Source organism: Panthera onca, chromosome B4 (genome assembly GCF_046562875.1).
Source record: "Panthera onca isolate mPanOnc1 chromosome B4, mPanOnc1 haplotype 2, whole genome shotgun sequence".
Taxonomy (NCBI): Eukaryota; Metazoa; Chordata; class Mammalia; order Carnivora; family Felidae; genus Panthera; species Panthera onca.
The window spans coordinates 42,718,030-42,735,306 of NC_138345.1; the positions used below are offsets into that span (position 1 = coordinate 42,718,030).

General features: G+C 38.5%; 1 protein-coding gene across 9 annotated transcripts in view; it reads left to right on the forward strand.

Annotated features, from left to right (window-relative positions):
- The window catches only part of RIMKLB (ribosomal modification protein rimK like family member B), a 70,909-nt gene that overhangs the window by 11,294 nt on the left and 42,338 nt on the right, over positions 1 to 17,277 (forward strand). For 8 of the 9 annotated variants that reach the window (XM_078450115.2, XM_081796101.1, XM_060658458.3 and 5 more), the window contains one exon: positions 5,581 to 5,812. In XM_078450115.2, the coding sequence (XP_078306241.1) occupies positions 5,638 to 5,812 (175 nt within the window). In that variant the 5' untranslated portion in view covers positions 5,581 to 5,637. The remainder of the gene's footprint in view (positions 1 to 5,580; positions 5,813 to 17,277) is intronic. The other variant, XM_081796102.1, reaches the window with a different exon arrangement.

Genomic DNA, 17,277 nt, shown 5'->3' on the forward strand with positions numbered 1-17,277 from the left:
CCAGGTTGGAAAGATATTTAGTGGGTCAATGATATATTCAGATTTTAATGATAATAGTTGAAGCCTGGCTGAGGATGAAATTTCTAGAGAAAGGAGTGAAGGGTTTAAGAAGGAAGCCCTGGGGATTATGTACAGAGAAAGCATCCCCCCTCCCACAACCCCTCCAGCAACCCTCTGTTTGTTCTCTATGTTTAAGAGTCTCTTTATGTTTTGTCCCCCTCCTTGTTTTTATATTATTTTTGCTTCCCTTCTTCTAACGTTTATTCTTTTTCAGTCTTTAGATTCTAAGTTCATATGCTGTGTCTTATCTGGAATAAATGATTTTCCTTGTAGTAAGAGGTGCCTTAAGGTCTTCAAATGGTAGATTGATATTTTTGCTTTTTCCCTAGCAAAATAATTAACATTAGGAAGTGGCTTCATGAGAAAAATGAATGATGCACTTTATTTATGATTCCCATTTAATTAGCCTTGCCTGTACTATTGACAGATGACAGTAAATTTTTTTATTGGTTTGTATATCCAGAAGTTTGCATGGGAAAACTATCTCTAATATAAAACTAAAATTTCACTGTTGAATATCTCTTTATTGAAAAAAAAACCAGCAACTGTTTTTGTAGTTACTCAGTAGCATTTATTCTATATCTGATATTTGTGTATCATTTTCCTTGATACTGTGGGAGAAATAAATTGAGGACAGGAATTAGTTGATCTGAATTTACATTCTAAGAGCAGAAATACTATATTCTTTTGTATATGTGGACATTTACAAATGCTGTGTTAATCTTAACACTGTTGGAGAATAAACTCTTTTTTAAAGTATTTTTTTAAAGAGAGATAGAGAGTGAGCTGGGGAGGGGAGGGAGGGAGACAGAGAGTCCCAAGCAGGCTTCACACTGTCAGTGCAGAGCCCAGTGCTGGACTCTAATTCATGAACTGTGAGATCATGACCTGAGCTGAAACCAAGAGTTGGGACACTTAACTGACTGAGCCACCCAAGTGCCCTTAAACTCTTTTCTAATAGTAAGTAACCAAACTTACTCCTTTAAATGTCAGGGGAAATAAAGGAACCATTTTATTTTACAAGGGACTCTTTTCTGACGTTTAAAATAGTGAATGTAATCAGAAAAAAAATTGTTTTTTAAGGACTCAGGACTATCATTTTATTTGTGTACTTTTGGTCTTCTGACCTCTATAGATTTATCATAACGCTTTTGATTTATCAGCAGTTTTGTTTTTCTTTTTCCCCTCATGTTTATGGATGGGAGAAATAGATATGTTGGAAGAGACCCTGGCCTACTGGTCTCCGCCTGGCCCACAGGAATGTTTTGGAGGTCTCCCAGAGCAGGAGGGCCAGTGTGAGGGTTGGGAAGGGGAGAGAATGAATGCAAAGCTTTTGCCTTGGTGGTTGGGGAATCTTTTCCTGATTGTTTCCTGGTTATTGTTAGATGTGAATCTCAGTGGAGCATCCTGATAAAGGCAAGCGACCCTGGGTACCTGGGGACCACCAGTGGCCCCTTAACCTGTCGAAATAAAAGTGGACCATTCGGTGGAGGAGAGGTTGTGCTCTTTCTCTGTCAGTGAACTAGACTTTGGAGATTACTATGAAATTATACTGGATAAAAAATTGGACAGGTGTCACTTGAAAATACCAGTACCAGTGGAACAGTAAGTGACAAGCTAGAGTTTAAGCTTACTTGCCCTTTTCAAACTGGGAATGTCATGTACTTGGTATACAGAAAGAATATTTTGGAACACAGTGTGTCATACCTCTGTGATTCTTTACATGAAAAGCAAGACATGACATGAGAATCTTTTGAAGCTGATAAAGAAAATATATTCCACATGAACAAAGATACTTTGGTGCAGGGCAAGGTGATGATCCCCAGATCTTGCCATATTAACTGCCTCTAGGTGGGCTTTGAGGAACCACAACCATTGACATTGATGTTGGACCTTTTCAAGATAGTGTCTACCTCTTTCACAGAGTCTTCTGCAGGGTGAGAACATTCTTCTAGTTCCAGATATGGGGGTGCAAGTATTCTCTGTGAAAGGATATAGTCCCAGTTGTGGCAAATGATGAGATCTCTAGGCTTGCTTCCAAATCATGAAGGCAGAGAGGGAACACCATTTTCTTTGTTAGAAACCCAGGATCAAGAGGATTTAGGGTTCATTAAAAAAAAGGAAAAAAATGAAAGGAGATGGGGAGGCTAATCTGAACTTTCATGTGTTGGTTGCATACCAGTGTAGAAACACTCAAAGATTACGCAAGGATATCAGCGCTGCAGCCATGAAGCCAGACATGGAGATGCTCACGTGCATCATCTGTCAGGAGTTGCTGCATAACTATGTGAGATTGCAGGCCTGGAGTGCTTTTATTATCTGATGATACAATCCTTGAAAACACCATATTGTCTTACTATTGGCCTGGGAAGTTTCCACAAGTTGACATATCAATATTGGCAGAACAGTCCTGCTTCCCAGTTGCCAGTGGCTATACCATCTTATCCTGATTTCTGTTGGGGCCACAACTGCTGTACTCATTCAGTACAATTTCATGTGGTGAAATTTAGTCAAATTGGCGAACAGATGATGTTCAAGAACTAAGTGTAAGGGATGGAACCAAGATGGCTTTAGAATAATGGAGGTCATTGACAGGGTGTTTCAAAAACTATCCATTCTTAGGATCATTTTTATAGTGCCTATCTCAAGGAAAACTGGGGATCTCTACATTAGGTACCCTGGTGCAAATTTTTTTTGGTGGAGCTTTTCCTCTGACTGAGACTTCCTAGTGACCACATCTTCCTATTGTGTAAGTTGAATTATTACTACATCTAGCCTAAGGCTTGAAAGGGTATGTTCTTGACCACAGCTGTGGAACAGGTGTACAGGGGGCTAGGAGGTTGTGGGCATCGGGCATCCCCTTTGCTGGTTAGTTGGGTCTTGGCCTGATGCATCACCATAACTGAGAGCTCTTAACCTTGCTTTTCCTCAGCTACAAGTCACAACTATTGTGCTTCTCATTTTATTTTATTCTTTCCCTGCTTTCCTGTGATCGATGCCTTTGAGACCCCATGTTGTGGGGCACATGGGTGAGTGCGGCGCAGGTATGGCAGGCCAAGGTTTGGCGTGCTGGCGTGTGTGTGTGGTGGTGCTTCTGGCTCGTGATATTCTAGTCTTATTGTGTGCATTCAGGTGGAGACCCTGGAGAGTGTGTGAATGGTGCATGAGGGGCTACTTTCAGTTGCTGTGACGCTGGAAGCTGTCTATATGTATGGCTTTTGCTTCCTCTAGTTCTTATCCTTGTCTTTTTTTCTGTTAGATTTGCTGTGTCATCTGGGGTGGTATTAGGATTTTTAAAATTTTTAGTAAGCTCCATGCTCAACATGAGGCTTGAACTAAATGACCCTGAGATCAAGAGTTGCATGCTTTACTGACTGAGCTAGCCAGATGCCCCAGTAATTTTATTTTTGAAAAAAGTTTTTTTTTGTTGGGGTGCCTGGGAGGCTCAGTTGGTTGAGCGTCCAACTCTTGATTTCAGCTCAGGTCACCATCCCAGGGTCATGGGATTGAGCTGAGCCCCATGTCACACTCTCTCCTGGGCGTGGAGCCTGCTTCAGATTGTTTTTCTCCTCCTCTGCCTCTCTCCCTTGCATACATTCTGTCTCTAAAATAAAAAAAAATTAAAATAACGCTTAAAAAGAAAGGCTTTTTGTTGAAATAACCTGTTAATGTTTGTCAGTAAAGCTTGTAACTTTTTGCTTCTTCTCAGGAAAATAATTTTCAGCTTTTGTCTTGCTCATGATGCAAGCTCTTGCCCATGATGCAAACTCTGAGAAGCAGCACTGTATTTGTGGAAGAAAGTCCTTTTTTGTATTACAGTAAACAATCTGTATTTGTTTAAAAAAAATTCTATTTAAAGTAAGCATAAAAACATTGAGTAAGAGCATGCTGTCCTCTGACTGAAATAAATTTGAGCGAATGGACCCCAGCATTTATTTCGGCTATTTAAAGTTTTTTTTCCACAGTCTCAAATTACTCTGATTAAAGTTGTTACATGAATGACTTCAGTGTTGATACTCATCTAATAACATAGGTGTTACTATCTCATTTAAAAAACATTCCTATAAATATGTTAGTGATAAATATGTTAGTGATAAAATATACATACATATGAGAAAACAAGGGAAGAAAATTGAATTAAAAAACTACAGTTACATGAACATATATAAATGGAGTTTATCGTGATGGGAGATACAAGGATATGATATACTAATGATTACAACCTTGTCTATTTTATATCAAGGTATTTGCATTTTGGGTGGGGTAAATCAGTCAAAAGTAGATGATCAGATAAAAGTACATTTCTAGATTATATATAATACAGGGAATGGCATTGAGTATATAATATTGAAAATGGCACTTTTATTTTTTTTTTAATTTTTTTTTTTTAATGTTTATGAGAGAGGGAGAGAGATAGAGCATGAATGAGGGAGGGACAGAGAGGGAGACACAGAATCCAAAGTAGGCTACAGGCTCTGAACTGTCAGCGCAGAGCCCATTGCAGGGCTCGAACTCATGGACCATTAGATCATGACCTGAGCTGAAGTCGAACGCTTAACCAATGGAGCCACCCAGGCGCCCCTAAAAAATGGCAATTTTATTAAGTGACCTGCTGTAATTATTAAACTGCAGTGCTTCCCCAGTGGAAGGGGGAGAAATTTTGTTTTGGGAGGTGGTGAGTTTCTACATTTCTAGTGTTGTAAAAGTTTTTGATTTTTTTTTTTTTTTAATTTTAGATAGAGTGCATGAGTGGGAAGGGGACAGAGAAGGGGAGAGAGAGAGAGAGGGAGAGAGAGAGAAAGAGAAAGAGAAAAAGACAGAGACAGAGACAGAGAAAATTCTTGCCCAGCTTGGAGTCTGACATGGGGCTTGATCCCATGACCCTGGGATCATGACCTGAGCCAAAATCAGGAGTTGGATGCCTGACTGGGCCATCCAGGCACTCCTTTTACTATATTTTTTAAAGTAATCTCCATGCCTGATATGGGGCTCAAACTCATAACTTCAAGATCAAGAGTCACACACTAGTGACTGAGCCAGCCAGGTGCCCCAAGTATATTTTCTTTCTTTTCTTTCTTTTCTTTCTTTCTTTCTTTCTTTCTTTCTTTCTTTCTTTCTTTCCTTCTTTCTTTCTTTTCTTTCATTCTTTCATTCTTTCTTTCTATTTTTCTTTTTAGATTTTTTTTTTAACGTTTATTTATTTTTGAGACAGAGAGAGACAGAGCATGAATGGGGGAGGGGCAGAGAGAGAGGGAGACACAGAATGGGAAGCAGGCTCCAGGCTCTGAGCCATCAGCCCAGAGCCCGACGTGGGGCTCGAACTCACGGACCGTGAGATCGTGACTTGAGCTGAAGTCGGATGCTTAACCGACTGAGCCACCCAGGCGCCCCTCTTTCTATTTTTTTTAAAACAGGAAGAAATAAAATTTAATTTCATATGTATGGGAGATGCATAAAGACATGAAATTCCTTAGGTAGAATTCTTTATTTACCCTGTGTGTGTATTTGGTCTTTGTCTAGAAAGAATCGTCATTCAGGAGGAAATAATCCAGGAAAAGGAAGAACAAGCAGATCAAGATGTGTAGCTCTGTGGCGGCCAAGTTGTGGTTTTTGACCGATCGTCGAATCAGGGAAGACTATCCCCAAAAAGAGATTTTACGAGCATTAAAGGCCAAATGTTGTGAGGAGGAACTGGACTTCAGGGCTGTGGTGATGGATGAAGTAGTACTGACAATCGAGCAAGGAAACTTGGGTAAGTCTATACTAAATAATTTTATGGATTTTTTTCTTAGAATATGTTGAATCCACATTTTCTAGGAATAATTTGGATGAAGGAATTGTTAATAGCTTTACATTACAATCATCTGATCTTAAAATGTAGCATATTTTATGGAAGAAATGGAAACCCCGGAATTAATTGAACCTCTTATGTTATTTTTATTTTAATGTTTATTTTTGAGAGAGAGACACACATGCATAGAGCGTGAGTGAGGGAGGGGCAGAGAGCGAGGGAAACACAGAATCCGAAGCAGGCTCTAGGCTCTGAGCTGTCAGCACAGAGCCCGACGCAGGGCTCGAACTCATGAACCGTGAGATCATGACTGGAGCCAAAGTCCATGACCTGAGCTGAAGACAGACACAAAACCGACTGAGCCACTCAGGTGACCTGAACCTCTTAAGATATTATTTAGGAAATAGTTGGGAGAGAAATTAAAGAAAATCTCCTTGTTTTTCCCCATTATTACTGTCCTCTAATTTTAAAATATGTTGTTTATAAGGTGCTCCTGAGAGAACTTGTACTTCATGGGATAATTCAGTAATGAATTTATTAGTAAATTCATCAAATTCCACATGTGATTCTTATTTTCTTTTTTTCTAAAAACTTCAGAATATTGACTACTTTTTAAAAAATGTTTATTTATTTATTTTGAAAGAGAGAGAGAAGGAGAATGTGAGTAGGGGAGGGGCAGAGAGGAGAGAATCCCAAGCAGGCTCCATGTTGCCACCGCAGAGACCAACGCTAGGCTCAGTGTCTCACAAACCGTGAAATTATGACCTGAGCTGAAATCAAGACTTGGATGCCCAACCGATTGAGCCACCCAGGCATTCCTTTTCTTTCTTTATAAAATATTTTATACATATAGTATATAATACACCGTTTGTTTCTCTTCACTGGATAAAAGTGTCTGAATAATTTGACTCAATTGGTGATAAGTCTAGTATTTATAATTCTGTATTTCATATTTGTTTTAGGGTTACAAGAGGATTATCTTAGAAACAGAATTCTTTAGGACTGACTTAGGAATCTTTACGTCTTTACCCTGGAAAGTTATGACTTGTAGGTCATTTCTGTTAGGGAGCATTATATGGTGGCATATACGTGCCATTTTGGATTAACTTTTAGAAGACTAGACATAATTTAGTGATAGTATTCAGTAAAGATATGAGACAAACACTTAAAACAGATTCTATGTTACTTAACTTGCTTCGAGACTATAATCATAATGAGAACATGTGTTTTCATCAAAAAAATTGAGGGAGATGGTTATTGTGAGAACTAATAATATACAGAATATAAATCTGCTATTAGGGTAATTTCATTTGTAGGCTAGTTAATAGATCCCAGAGTCTTGCCTGATGAATAACATGATACTGTAGATTTAAGTAGGTAAAATCTCTTAGCAAACAGTTGCTCTTTACTCTCTGTCCTTTAACATTTATTCCATTCACTTTACCTTTTTACAGTTATTGTTGCTTTGGAAATAACTTCTTTAGAACTGAACTGTTTCCAGATTGTTTCACTGGAGTGTTTTAGTTACTACCTTTATAAGAAAGATGCACATTATTTTATTTTTGGTCAATTTTTCTTTTTTTTAAATGTATATACATAGGTCCAACACTTATTCAGATTCTGGATTTGGGATAGAGCCTGTTTCATTCTTTCATAAATATAATTTGAGCACTTACTATGTGCTAATTAATTGGTATGGTATGCAAAATGAGACATAGTCCCTATATTCTAAAGGCCAAGATTAATATTAACATCAATCAAGTGATCACACATATTAGTGTAAAATCATTATAACTTTGGTAAATTATAAAAGGAATGGATATCACTTTGCACCCCCCTGCCCTCTAGCTAGCTATGACAGATACATCCTGAACAAATCAGAGCAAATCTTTTCTTTAAAAGTCAGAATCTATCACATGCTTTTATAACTTGCAGGTTTTTCAACAAAATTGCATATACAATTGTTGAAATTGGAGTCAGAAATCCGGACAGAGTATTGTGTTAGGAGCCATGCTCTTGAAGTATGTGTGAGAAGGCCAGTGTACATAGGTCACTAAACACATAAACCGCAGGCTTATGGTGTATGTCTCTGTTTTAAAGGTTGGAAAACCAAAGGCTGCCTTTCCAACAGTCCTCTGAAGTCAGGGTTTCTTATTAGACCAAGCTTCTGTCACATAGACCTATTACTACAAGATGTGGGAAATGCAAATGGACATCTCTGTTCTAATACCTTTCATAGGTTGAAAAATATCTAAGATTGGGGTACCTGGGTGGCTTGGTCCGTTGAGCGTCGGACTTTGGCTCAGGTCATGATCTCACGGTTCATGAGTTCAAGCCCTTCGTCAGGCTCTGGTTTGACAGCTCAGAGCCTGGAGCCTGCATCAGATTCTGTGTCTCCCTCGCTGTCTGCCCCTCCCCTGCTCACACTCTGTCTCTCTTTCTCTCTCTCTATCTCAAAAATAAATAAACATTAAAATTAAAAAAAAAAATCTAAGATTGAAAACCATTGTTCTTGGTTTTTTCTTGTTTCCTACTGGACACTCTTTGTTCTCAACTGTCACTTCAGGCCAGTAGGACAAGATTGAACTCACTTCTTCCCCACGAAGCTATCTTATTTCAGCTTTTCGGTTTGTATTTTGTCCTTTGCCCTGGTATTACCGTTAACATATCTTTTGTTTTAAACATATAGTTTTTAAGTTTATTTACTTATATTTAGAGTAGGTATTTGAATAGAGATGTCCATTGCATTTGCCACATCTTGTAGTAAGAGGTCTGTGAGAAGGGCGTAAGTGAGAGCAAGAGAGGAGCAGAGATAGGGGAGAGAATCCCAAGCAGACTCTGCCCTGTCAGTGCAGAGTTTAATGCAGGGCTCTATCCCACAAACCAAGAGTAGGACACTTAACTGACTCAGCCACATGTGTGCTTTTCTGTTTTATTCTTAAGAGCCATTTCTGCCACAAAATTTTCTTGCTTTTTCCTTCTAAATGACAATTGTTCTGCTTTTCAGTATCCTAAGTCAGGCTGTTAATGGCCCCAAGTTTAAACGACTGCAACATTCCTATAGCCTATAGCTCGTTATCTTTCACTACAGTGTTTCCTCTCTAGCTTTCTCATTCATTAAACACCAGTTTTATCATCTTTCTAAAAACCTTCAGAAACCCTATTTCCAAGCATTGTTCAATCTATTTTATTTTTAAGGCTTATTTAAAAAAATAATTGGGGAGGGAGGGGCACAGAGAGAGACACACACAGAATCCCAAGCAGGCTCCAGGCTCTGAGCTGTCAGTACAGAGCCTGACGTGGAGCTCGAACCCACGAACCATGAGATCATGACCTGAGCTGAAGTCAGACGCTTAAGCAACTGAACTGTCCAGGCGCTCCAGGGCTTTTTATTTTTTATTTGTATTATTTATTTATTTTTAAAATTAATGTATTTATTTTGGGGGTGGGGGGAGGGAGAGAGAGCACGTGAGAGGGAGCAGGAGGGGCAGAGTGAGGGAGACAGAGGATCCGGAGAGGGCTCCTCACTGACAGCAGAGAGCCCAATGTGGGGCTCAAACTCATGAATGTGAGATCATGACTTGAGCCAGTTTACTAAGCTTACTCTTCCATGTACACTGTTTATAGCATAAATGTTACCACATGTGCAACAATAAGACCCAGCTTCACAGCCGGTAGGATGCTCTAATGAAAAAGAGACAACATGTGTTGGCAAGAATATAGAGAAATTGGAATTCTCCTGCATTGCTAATGGGAATGTAAAATGGTGCAGTCCCTTTGGAAAACAGTTTGGCAGTTCCTCTAAAGGTTAAACATACAGCTACCATAGGATCCATCCCACTCCTGCATGGAATGACAACGTATGTTTGGAAGAATTCACCAGTGAAAACATCTGGTTCTGAGCTTTTCCTTGTTTGGAGACTTTGGATTACTGATTTAATAGGTCTGTTCAGATTTTTTATTTCTCAATGATTCAATTTTAGTAGGTTGTAGGTTTCTAGGAATTTATTCATTTTTTCTAGGTTATCCAATTTGTTGGTGTGTAATCGTTCATAGTTGTCTCTTATGATTACTTTTATTTCTTTGGTGCCCATTGTAACATTTTCTTTCATTTCTGATTTCTTATTTAAGTCTCTTTCTTTCCCTTTTTAGTCTAGCAGAGGGTTTGTTAATTTATTAATCTTTCCAAAAATCCAAGTTAGTTTTGTTGATTTTTATTTTATTTTTCTCTTTTTTATTTTGGTTATTTGTGTTCTAATTTCTTTTTTTAGTTAATTTTTTCTTGAAAGAGAATGCAAACAGGAGAGAGAGAGAGAGAGAGAGAGAGAGAGAGAGAGAGAGAGGGAGAGGGAATCCCAAGCGCTCACAGCGCAAAGCCTGATGTGAGGTTCGATCTCACAACTGTGAGATTATGATCTGAGCTGAAATCAAGTGTCAGATGCTTAGCTGATTGAGCCCCCCAGGCACCCCAGAGATTTTCCTTCTTTCTTAATGTGCATGTTTATACTTGTACACTTCGCTCTTAACACTGCTTTCACCACATCCCCTAAGTTCTGGTATTCTGTGTTTTGCTTTTGTCTTAATATTTTTTTTCTCTTTTTTTCTAAACTTTAATAATTTTTTTTAACTTTATTTATTTATTTATTTATTTTAAGAGAGACAGTGAGCCAGGGAAGGGAAGGGAAGAGAGAGAGAGAGAGAGAGAGAGAGAGAGAATCCCAAGCAGGCTCCGCAGGGTCAGTGCAGAGCTTGACATGGGGATTGAACTCACAAAACAGTGAGATTATGACCTGAGCCAAAATCTAGAGTCAGACGCTTCTTAACCAAATGAATGAGCCACCCAGGCGCCTGTTCTTATGATATTTTCTGATTTCCCTTGTTACTCCCTTTGTTTTATTTATTGTTTGAGTGTGTTACCCCTTTTGTTTTATTTATTGTTTGAGTGTGTTATTTAATTCCCAGGTATTTATGAGTTTTTCATTTTCCCTTTGGTATTCATTTCTAGTTTCAGTCCATAGAAACCGGAAAAGATACTTGGTATGATATCGGTATTCTTAAATGTAAGATTTCTTTTGTGGCTTAACATGTGATCTATTCTGGAGAAAATTTCATTTGCCCTTGCAGAACTTGGATTGTGTTGTTGTTTGGGGTGGGGATATGTGTTTTGATATATTTGTTAGGTCTAGTTGATCTGTGGTGTGTTTCAGTTTTGTTTCCTTATGAGATTTTCTTTTTTTCTTTGGGGGGGGGGAATGGTCATTGTTTTTATTTATTTTTTTAATTTACATCCAAGTTAGCATACAGTGCAACAGTGATTTCAGGAGTAGATTCCTCAATGCCCTTTGCCCATTTAGCCCATCCCCCCTCCCACAACCTCTCCAGTAACCCTCTGTTTGTTCTCCATATGTAAGAGTCTGTTATGTTTTGTCCCCCTCCCTGTTTTTATATTATTTTTGCTTCCCTTCCCTTATGTTCATCTGTTTTGTCTCTTAAAGTCCTCATACGAGTGAAGTCATATGATATTTGTCTTTCTCTGACTAATTTCACTTAGCATAATACTCTCTAGTTCCATCCACGTATTTGCAAATGGCAAGATTTCATTCTTTTTGATTGCCGAGTAATAATCCATTGTATATATTTATCACATGTTCTTTATCCATTCATCCATCGATGGACACTTGGGTTCTTTCCATACTTTGGCTGTTGTTGATAGTGCTGCTATAAACATGGGGGTGCATGTGCCCCTTTGAAACGGCACACCTTAGATAAATAGATAGTGTAATTGCGGGGTTGTAGGGTAGTTCTATTTTTAATTTTTTGAGGAAACCCCATACTGTTTTCCAGAGTGCTGCACCAGCTTGCATTCCAACCAACAATGCAAAAGAGATCCTCTTTCTCCACATCCTCGCCAACATCTCTTGTTGCCTGACTTGTTAATGTTAGCCATTTGGACAGGTGTCAGGTGGTATCTCATTGTGGTTTTGATTTGTATTTCCCTGATGATGAGTGATGTTGAGCATTTTTTCATGTGTCTGTTCACCATTTGGAAGTCTTCTTTGGAGAAGTGTCTATTCATGTCTTTTGCCCATTTCTTCACTGGATTATTTGTTTTTTGGGTGTTGCGTTTGATAAGTTCTTTATATATTTTGGATACTAACCCTTTATCTGATATGTCATTTGCCGATATCTTCTCCCATTCTGTTGGTTGCCTTTGACTTTTGCTGATTGTTCCCTTCTCTGTGCAGAAGCTTTTTATCTTGATGAGGTCCCAGTAGTTCATTTTTGCTTTTGTTTCCCTTGCCTCTGGAGGCATGTTGAGTAGGAAGTTGCCATGGCCAAGGTCAAAGAGGTTTTTGCCTGCTTTCTCCTTGAGGATTTTGATGGCTTCCTGTCTTACACTGAGGTCTTTCATCCAATGTGAGTTTATTTTTGTGTATGGTGTAATAAAGTCGTCCAGGTTCATTTTTCTGCATGTTGCTGTTCAGTTTTCCCAGCACCACTTGCTGAAGAGACTGTCTTTATTCCATTGGCTATTCTATCCTGCTTTGTCAAAGAGTAGTTGGCCATATGTTTGTGGGTCCATTTGTGGGTTCTCTATATTCTGTTCCATTGATCTGAGTGTCTGTTCTTGTGCCAGTACCATACTGTCTTGATGATTACAGCTCTGTAATACACCTTGAAGTTTGTCCTTATGAGGTTTTTGTCTGTTTGCTTCATACTATAACATACGGTATTTGTATTTTTCATTATTGTGTTAGTATCCATTTCTCTCCTTGGTCTTTTACTATTTGCTTCATGCAAGTGGGTACTCTATTAGGTGTCTGCATATTTACAATTGTTAATAGCTTCCTGGTGAATTGACTTTCATCATTATAATGATGATTATCTCTTGTGACAGGTTTTCTCTTAAAGGGCATTTATCTCATAAGTATGGCCACCTATATTCTCTTTTGGTAACATTTGCATGGAGTATCTTTTGTCAGTCTTTTACTTTCAGCTTTTGGGTGTCTTTACATCTAAAATGAATCTCTTGTGGGGCGCCTGGGTGGCTCAGTTGGTTAAGCGTCCGACTTCGGCTCAGGTCACGATCTCACGGTCCGTGAGTTCGAGCCCCGCGTCGGGCTCTGGGCTGATGGCTCAGAGCCTGGAGCCTGCTTCCGATTCTGTGTCTCCCTCTCTCTCTGCCCCTCCCCTGTTCATGCTCTGTCTCTCTCTGTCTCAAAAATAAATAAACGTTAAAAAAAAAAAAAAAAATAAATAAATAAAATGAATCTCTTGTTAGTAGCATATAGTTGGCTCTTATTTTTCTATCCATTCTATCCCTCTGTATCTTTTCATTGTGGGGGTTTCTTTCATTAACCTTTATTTTTTTAAATTTTTTAATGTTTGTTATTTATTTTTGAGAGAGCACAAGTGGGGAAGGGGCAGAGGGAGAGAGGGCAACACAGAATCCAAAGGAGGCTCCAGGCTCTGAACTTTCAGCACAGAGCCCAATGGGGGGCTTGAACCCATGAACTGCACGATCATGACCTGAGCCAAAAGTCGGACGCTTAACTGAATGAGCCACCGAGGCACCCCTCTTCTGTTTACTTTTAATGTGATTACTGAAAGAGTAAGACTTACTGTTTTCTGTATGTCTTGTACCTATTTTGTTTCTCTTTTCCTCTCTTATAGACTTCCTTTGTATTTTGTTAATTTGTTATGGTGGTATGCTTTAGTTCCTTATTTAGTTTTATGTATTTTCTATAGGTGTGTATTTTATTCATCGTTACTGTGGAGATTACGTAATATGCTATATAGTTGAATTTATTTTAGATGATAAATTTATTCATATGCAAACTCTGCCCTTACAAATCTTCCCTTATCTTATGTTAACAATGTCACAATTACATCTTATATTTTGTATCCATTGAAATAGTTTTATGGGCATCGTTATTTTTATGCATTAAAATTTTTTTTTTTTTTAATGTTTATTTTTGAGAGAGAGAGAGCAAGAGAGACAGAGAGAGCAGGTGCACAAGCATGGGAAGGAGCAGAGAGAGAGACAGAGGAAGACACAGAATCCAAAGTAAGCTCCAGGCTCTGAGTTGTCATTGCAAAGCCAGAAGTGGGCCTCCAACCCGCAAAAACCGTGAGGTCATGACCTGAGCCGAAGTTGGGATGTTCAACTGACTGAGCCACCCAGGGGCCCCTGCTTTTGACTTTTTTTTTTTAAGTTTTTTTTATCCATTTATTTTCAGAAAGGTGGGGGCAGAGAGAGAATCCCATGCAGGCTCTGTACTGCCAGTGCAGAGCCCTACGTGGGGCCAGAACCCACACACTGTGAGATCATGACCTGAGCTGAAATCCACAGTTGGATGCTTAGTTGACTGAGATACCCAGGCACCCCAACTTTTTTTTTTTTTAATACATAAACTCTAGGCCCAACATGAGTCTTGAACTTAACGACCCTGAAATCCAGAGTCGCATGCTGTACCAAGTAAGCCAGCCAGGTGACCCTGTATGCCTTTAATTTTAAATGCTATACCAGCAATAGCACTGATTTATGTACTACCATTGGAATATTTTAGGATTCTGTATTTATATGTTTACCTTTATCCAAGAGCTTTATTTTTTTTTATGCTTTTGTGTTGCTTTCTAGTATTGTTTTTCGTATTTTAAAAAATTTTTTTTAAAGATTTCATGTTTAAGTAATCTCTGCACCCAGTGTGGGGCTCGAACTCACAACCCCAGGATCAAGAGTCAGACACTCCATTGATGGGGCCAGTCAGGAGTACCCCTGCCTCCACTGCCTTCTAGTGTTCTTTCAACTTGGACTCTCTTTAGCTGTTCTTATAAGGCCAGACTATTGGTGATGAACATCTCAGCTTTTCTTTATCTGGGAAAAATCTTTATGTCTCCTTCATTTTTGAGGGATAGTCCTGCTGGATATGTTATTATTCTTCATTGTCAGTTTTTTTATTTCAGCACTTTTATTTTTAATTTTTTTTTTCTGACGTTTATTTATTTTTGAGACAGAGAGAGACAGAGCATGAGTGGGGAAGGGGCAGGGAGAGAGAGGGAGACACAGAATCTGAAGCAGGCTCCAGGCTCTGAGCTGTCAGCACAGAGCCCAATGTGGGGCTCGAACTCACGGACCATTAGATCATGACCTGAGCCGAAGTCGGATGCTTAACCGACTGAGCCACCCTGGTGCCCCTCTCATTCTTTTTTTAAAGTTTCCTGTCTCAGTAATTCAGATGTCTTTTTTGAGTTTGCTGATTCTTCTGTTTGAACAGTTCTGCTAGTAAACTACTGTGTGTATTTTCAGTTGAGTTTTTGTGCTCTTTAGCTCTAAAATTTGTTTGATTCTTTTTTAATAGTTTTTCATTGATATTCTCATTACCACACAATGTTACATTAGCAACATTAGATCTTTGTTTATTTAAGGTCATGTCTGGAGATTTATTTGTATCCTTTGAACCATGTTGCCTTGTTTCTCTCTAGCCTTTGTTATTTTTTGTTGGTATTTGAGCATTTGAAAAAACAGCCACCACTCTCAGTTTTTATGGACTACTTTTATATGGAAGACTTCTACCAATCTCTCTTTTACTTTCAAAAAATTTTTTAAAAATTTTATTTATTTTGAGAGACAGCGAGCATATCAGCGGGAGAGGGGCAGAGACAGAGAGGGGGAGAGAGAGAGAGAGAGAGAGAGAGAATCCTATGCTCCGCACTGTCAGTGCAGAGCCCGACATGGGACTCTATCTCACAAATTGTGAGATTATGACCTGAACGGAGATCAAGAGTTGGACTCTTAACCCCCTGAGCAGGAGCCTCATCAATCTTTTAATTGGAGAGTTTAATTCATTTACATTGAAAGCAATCACTGTTAAGGAGTGACTTACTTCTGTCATTGCTCTGTTTTGTTTATACCCTATAGCTTTTATTGTCCCTTATTTCCTATACTAGTGTCTTACAGTAATACTTGCTTTTATATTAATGACTTTTTCCTTTAAACGTATTAGTCTCCATTGTCATATAGAAAACAATAAGTACAGTTAGAAACTTTTGTTCCAATAATACTAGCTTTTCTAATTCCTCCTGTATTTGCCTTTATTGACATTTTTATTTTTCTGTATGGTTTTTAGTCACTGTGTAGTGTCCTTTCATTTCTTCTTGCAGGACTCCTTTGAATGTTTCTTGCAGGACAGGTCTAGTGGTCATGCACTCCTTCAACTTCTGTTTTTCTGGGAATGTCTTTCTTGATTTCTCCCTCATTTTTAAAGGATGCCTTTGCTGGTTGATAGTTTCTTTTTTCTTCTTTTCTTTTCTTTTCTTTTCTTTTCTTTTCTTAGCACCTTGAATATGTCGGCCTCCCATCTTCTTGCCTCCAAAGTTTCTACTGAGAAATCTGCCAATTGAGGATCCTTATTATATGATGATTTGCTTCTCTTGCTTCTTTTAAGATTCTCTTTGTCTTGGATTTTGAAAGTTTGATTATAGTATGTCTCGGCATGAGTCTGAGTTCATCTTACTTGGAGATTGTTGAGCTACTTGGATGTTGATATTCATGTCTGTCATCAGATTCGTGAAGTATTCAGTCATTATTTCTTTAAATATTCTCTCTGTCCCTTTCTTCCCCTCCCTTTCCTCATCCCATGTACTCTGTTTCTCTCCCTCATTTCTGGGACTTCTGTAATATGTATGTCTCCTCAAGTTTAGTGATTCTTTTTTCTGCCTGTTCACATTTACTTTTGAATCCCTCCAATGAATTTTTTATTTCCATTTTTGTACTTTTTATTTTCAGCTTCAGAATTACTCTTTGGCTTCTTTCTGTATTGTTTTTATCTATTGATATTTCTGTTTTGCTCACCATGGTTTTCTGGATTTTCTTCTCATGTTTCTTTAGTTCTTTTAGCATCTTAGAGACAGTTGTTTTAACATCTTAGTCTAATGTCTCTGCTGTTAGATCTTTTTCAAGAACAGTTTCTGTTGATTTATTCCTTTGAACATCTATACGTTCCTGTTTCTTTGTATTCTTTGTGAGTTTTTGCTGAGTACTGCATATTTGAACCCCTAGTAGTGTGGTAACTCTGGAAATCAGATTCTCTTCCTTCCCTAGGATTTGTGTTTTTTGTTTGCTGTTTTCATTTTTGTTTCTTTGATTGTTGTAGGCTGTCTCTTTGCTGAGGATTAGCTGGGGATGTAAATTTAATGTCTTCTCAGGACTTTTCTAAACCATTTCCGAGTCATGCACAGGCACTTTGTAGTTTTCCCATATATGCAGTTGTTTTTTAATGTCCTGGTCTTTAATGTCTGGCTCCTGAAAGGGGAAAAAGGGCAAGACAGACAGAGGAGGGGGGCAGAGAGGATATTTGAGGAAATAAATAAATACCCTGGAAAACACTTAACCTGGATTGGTAGGGGCTTATAACAGTGGATGG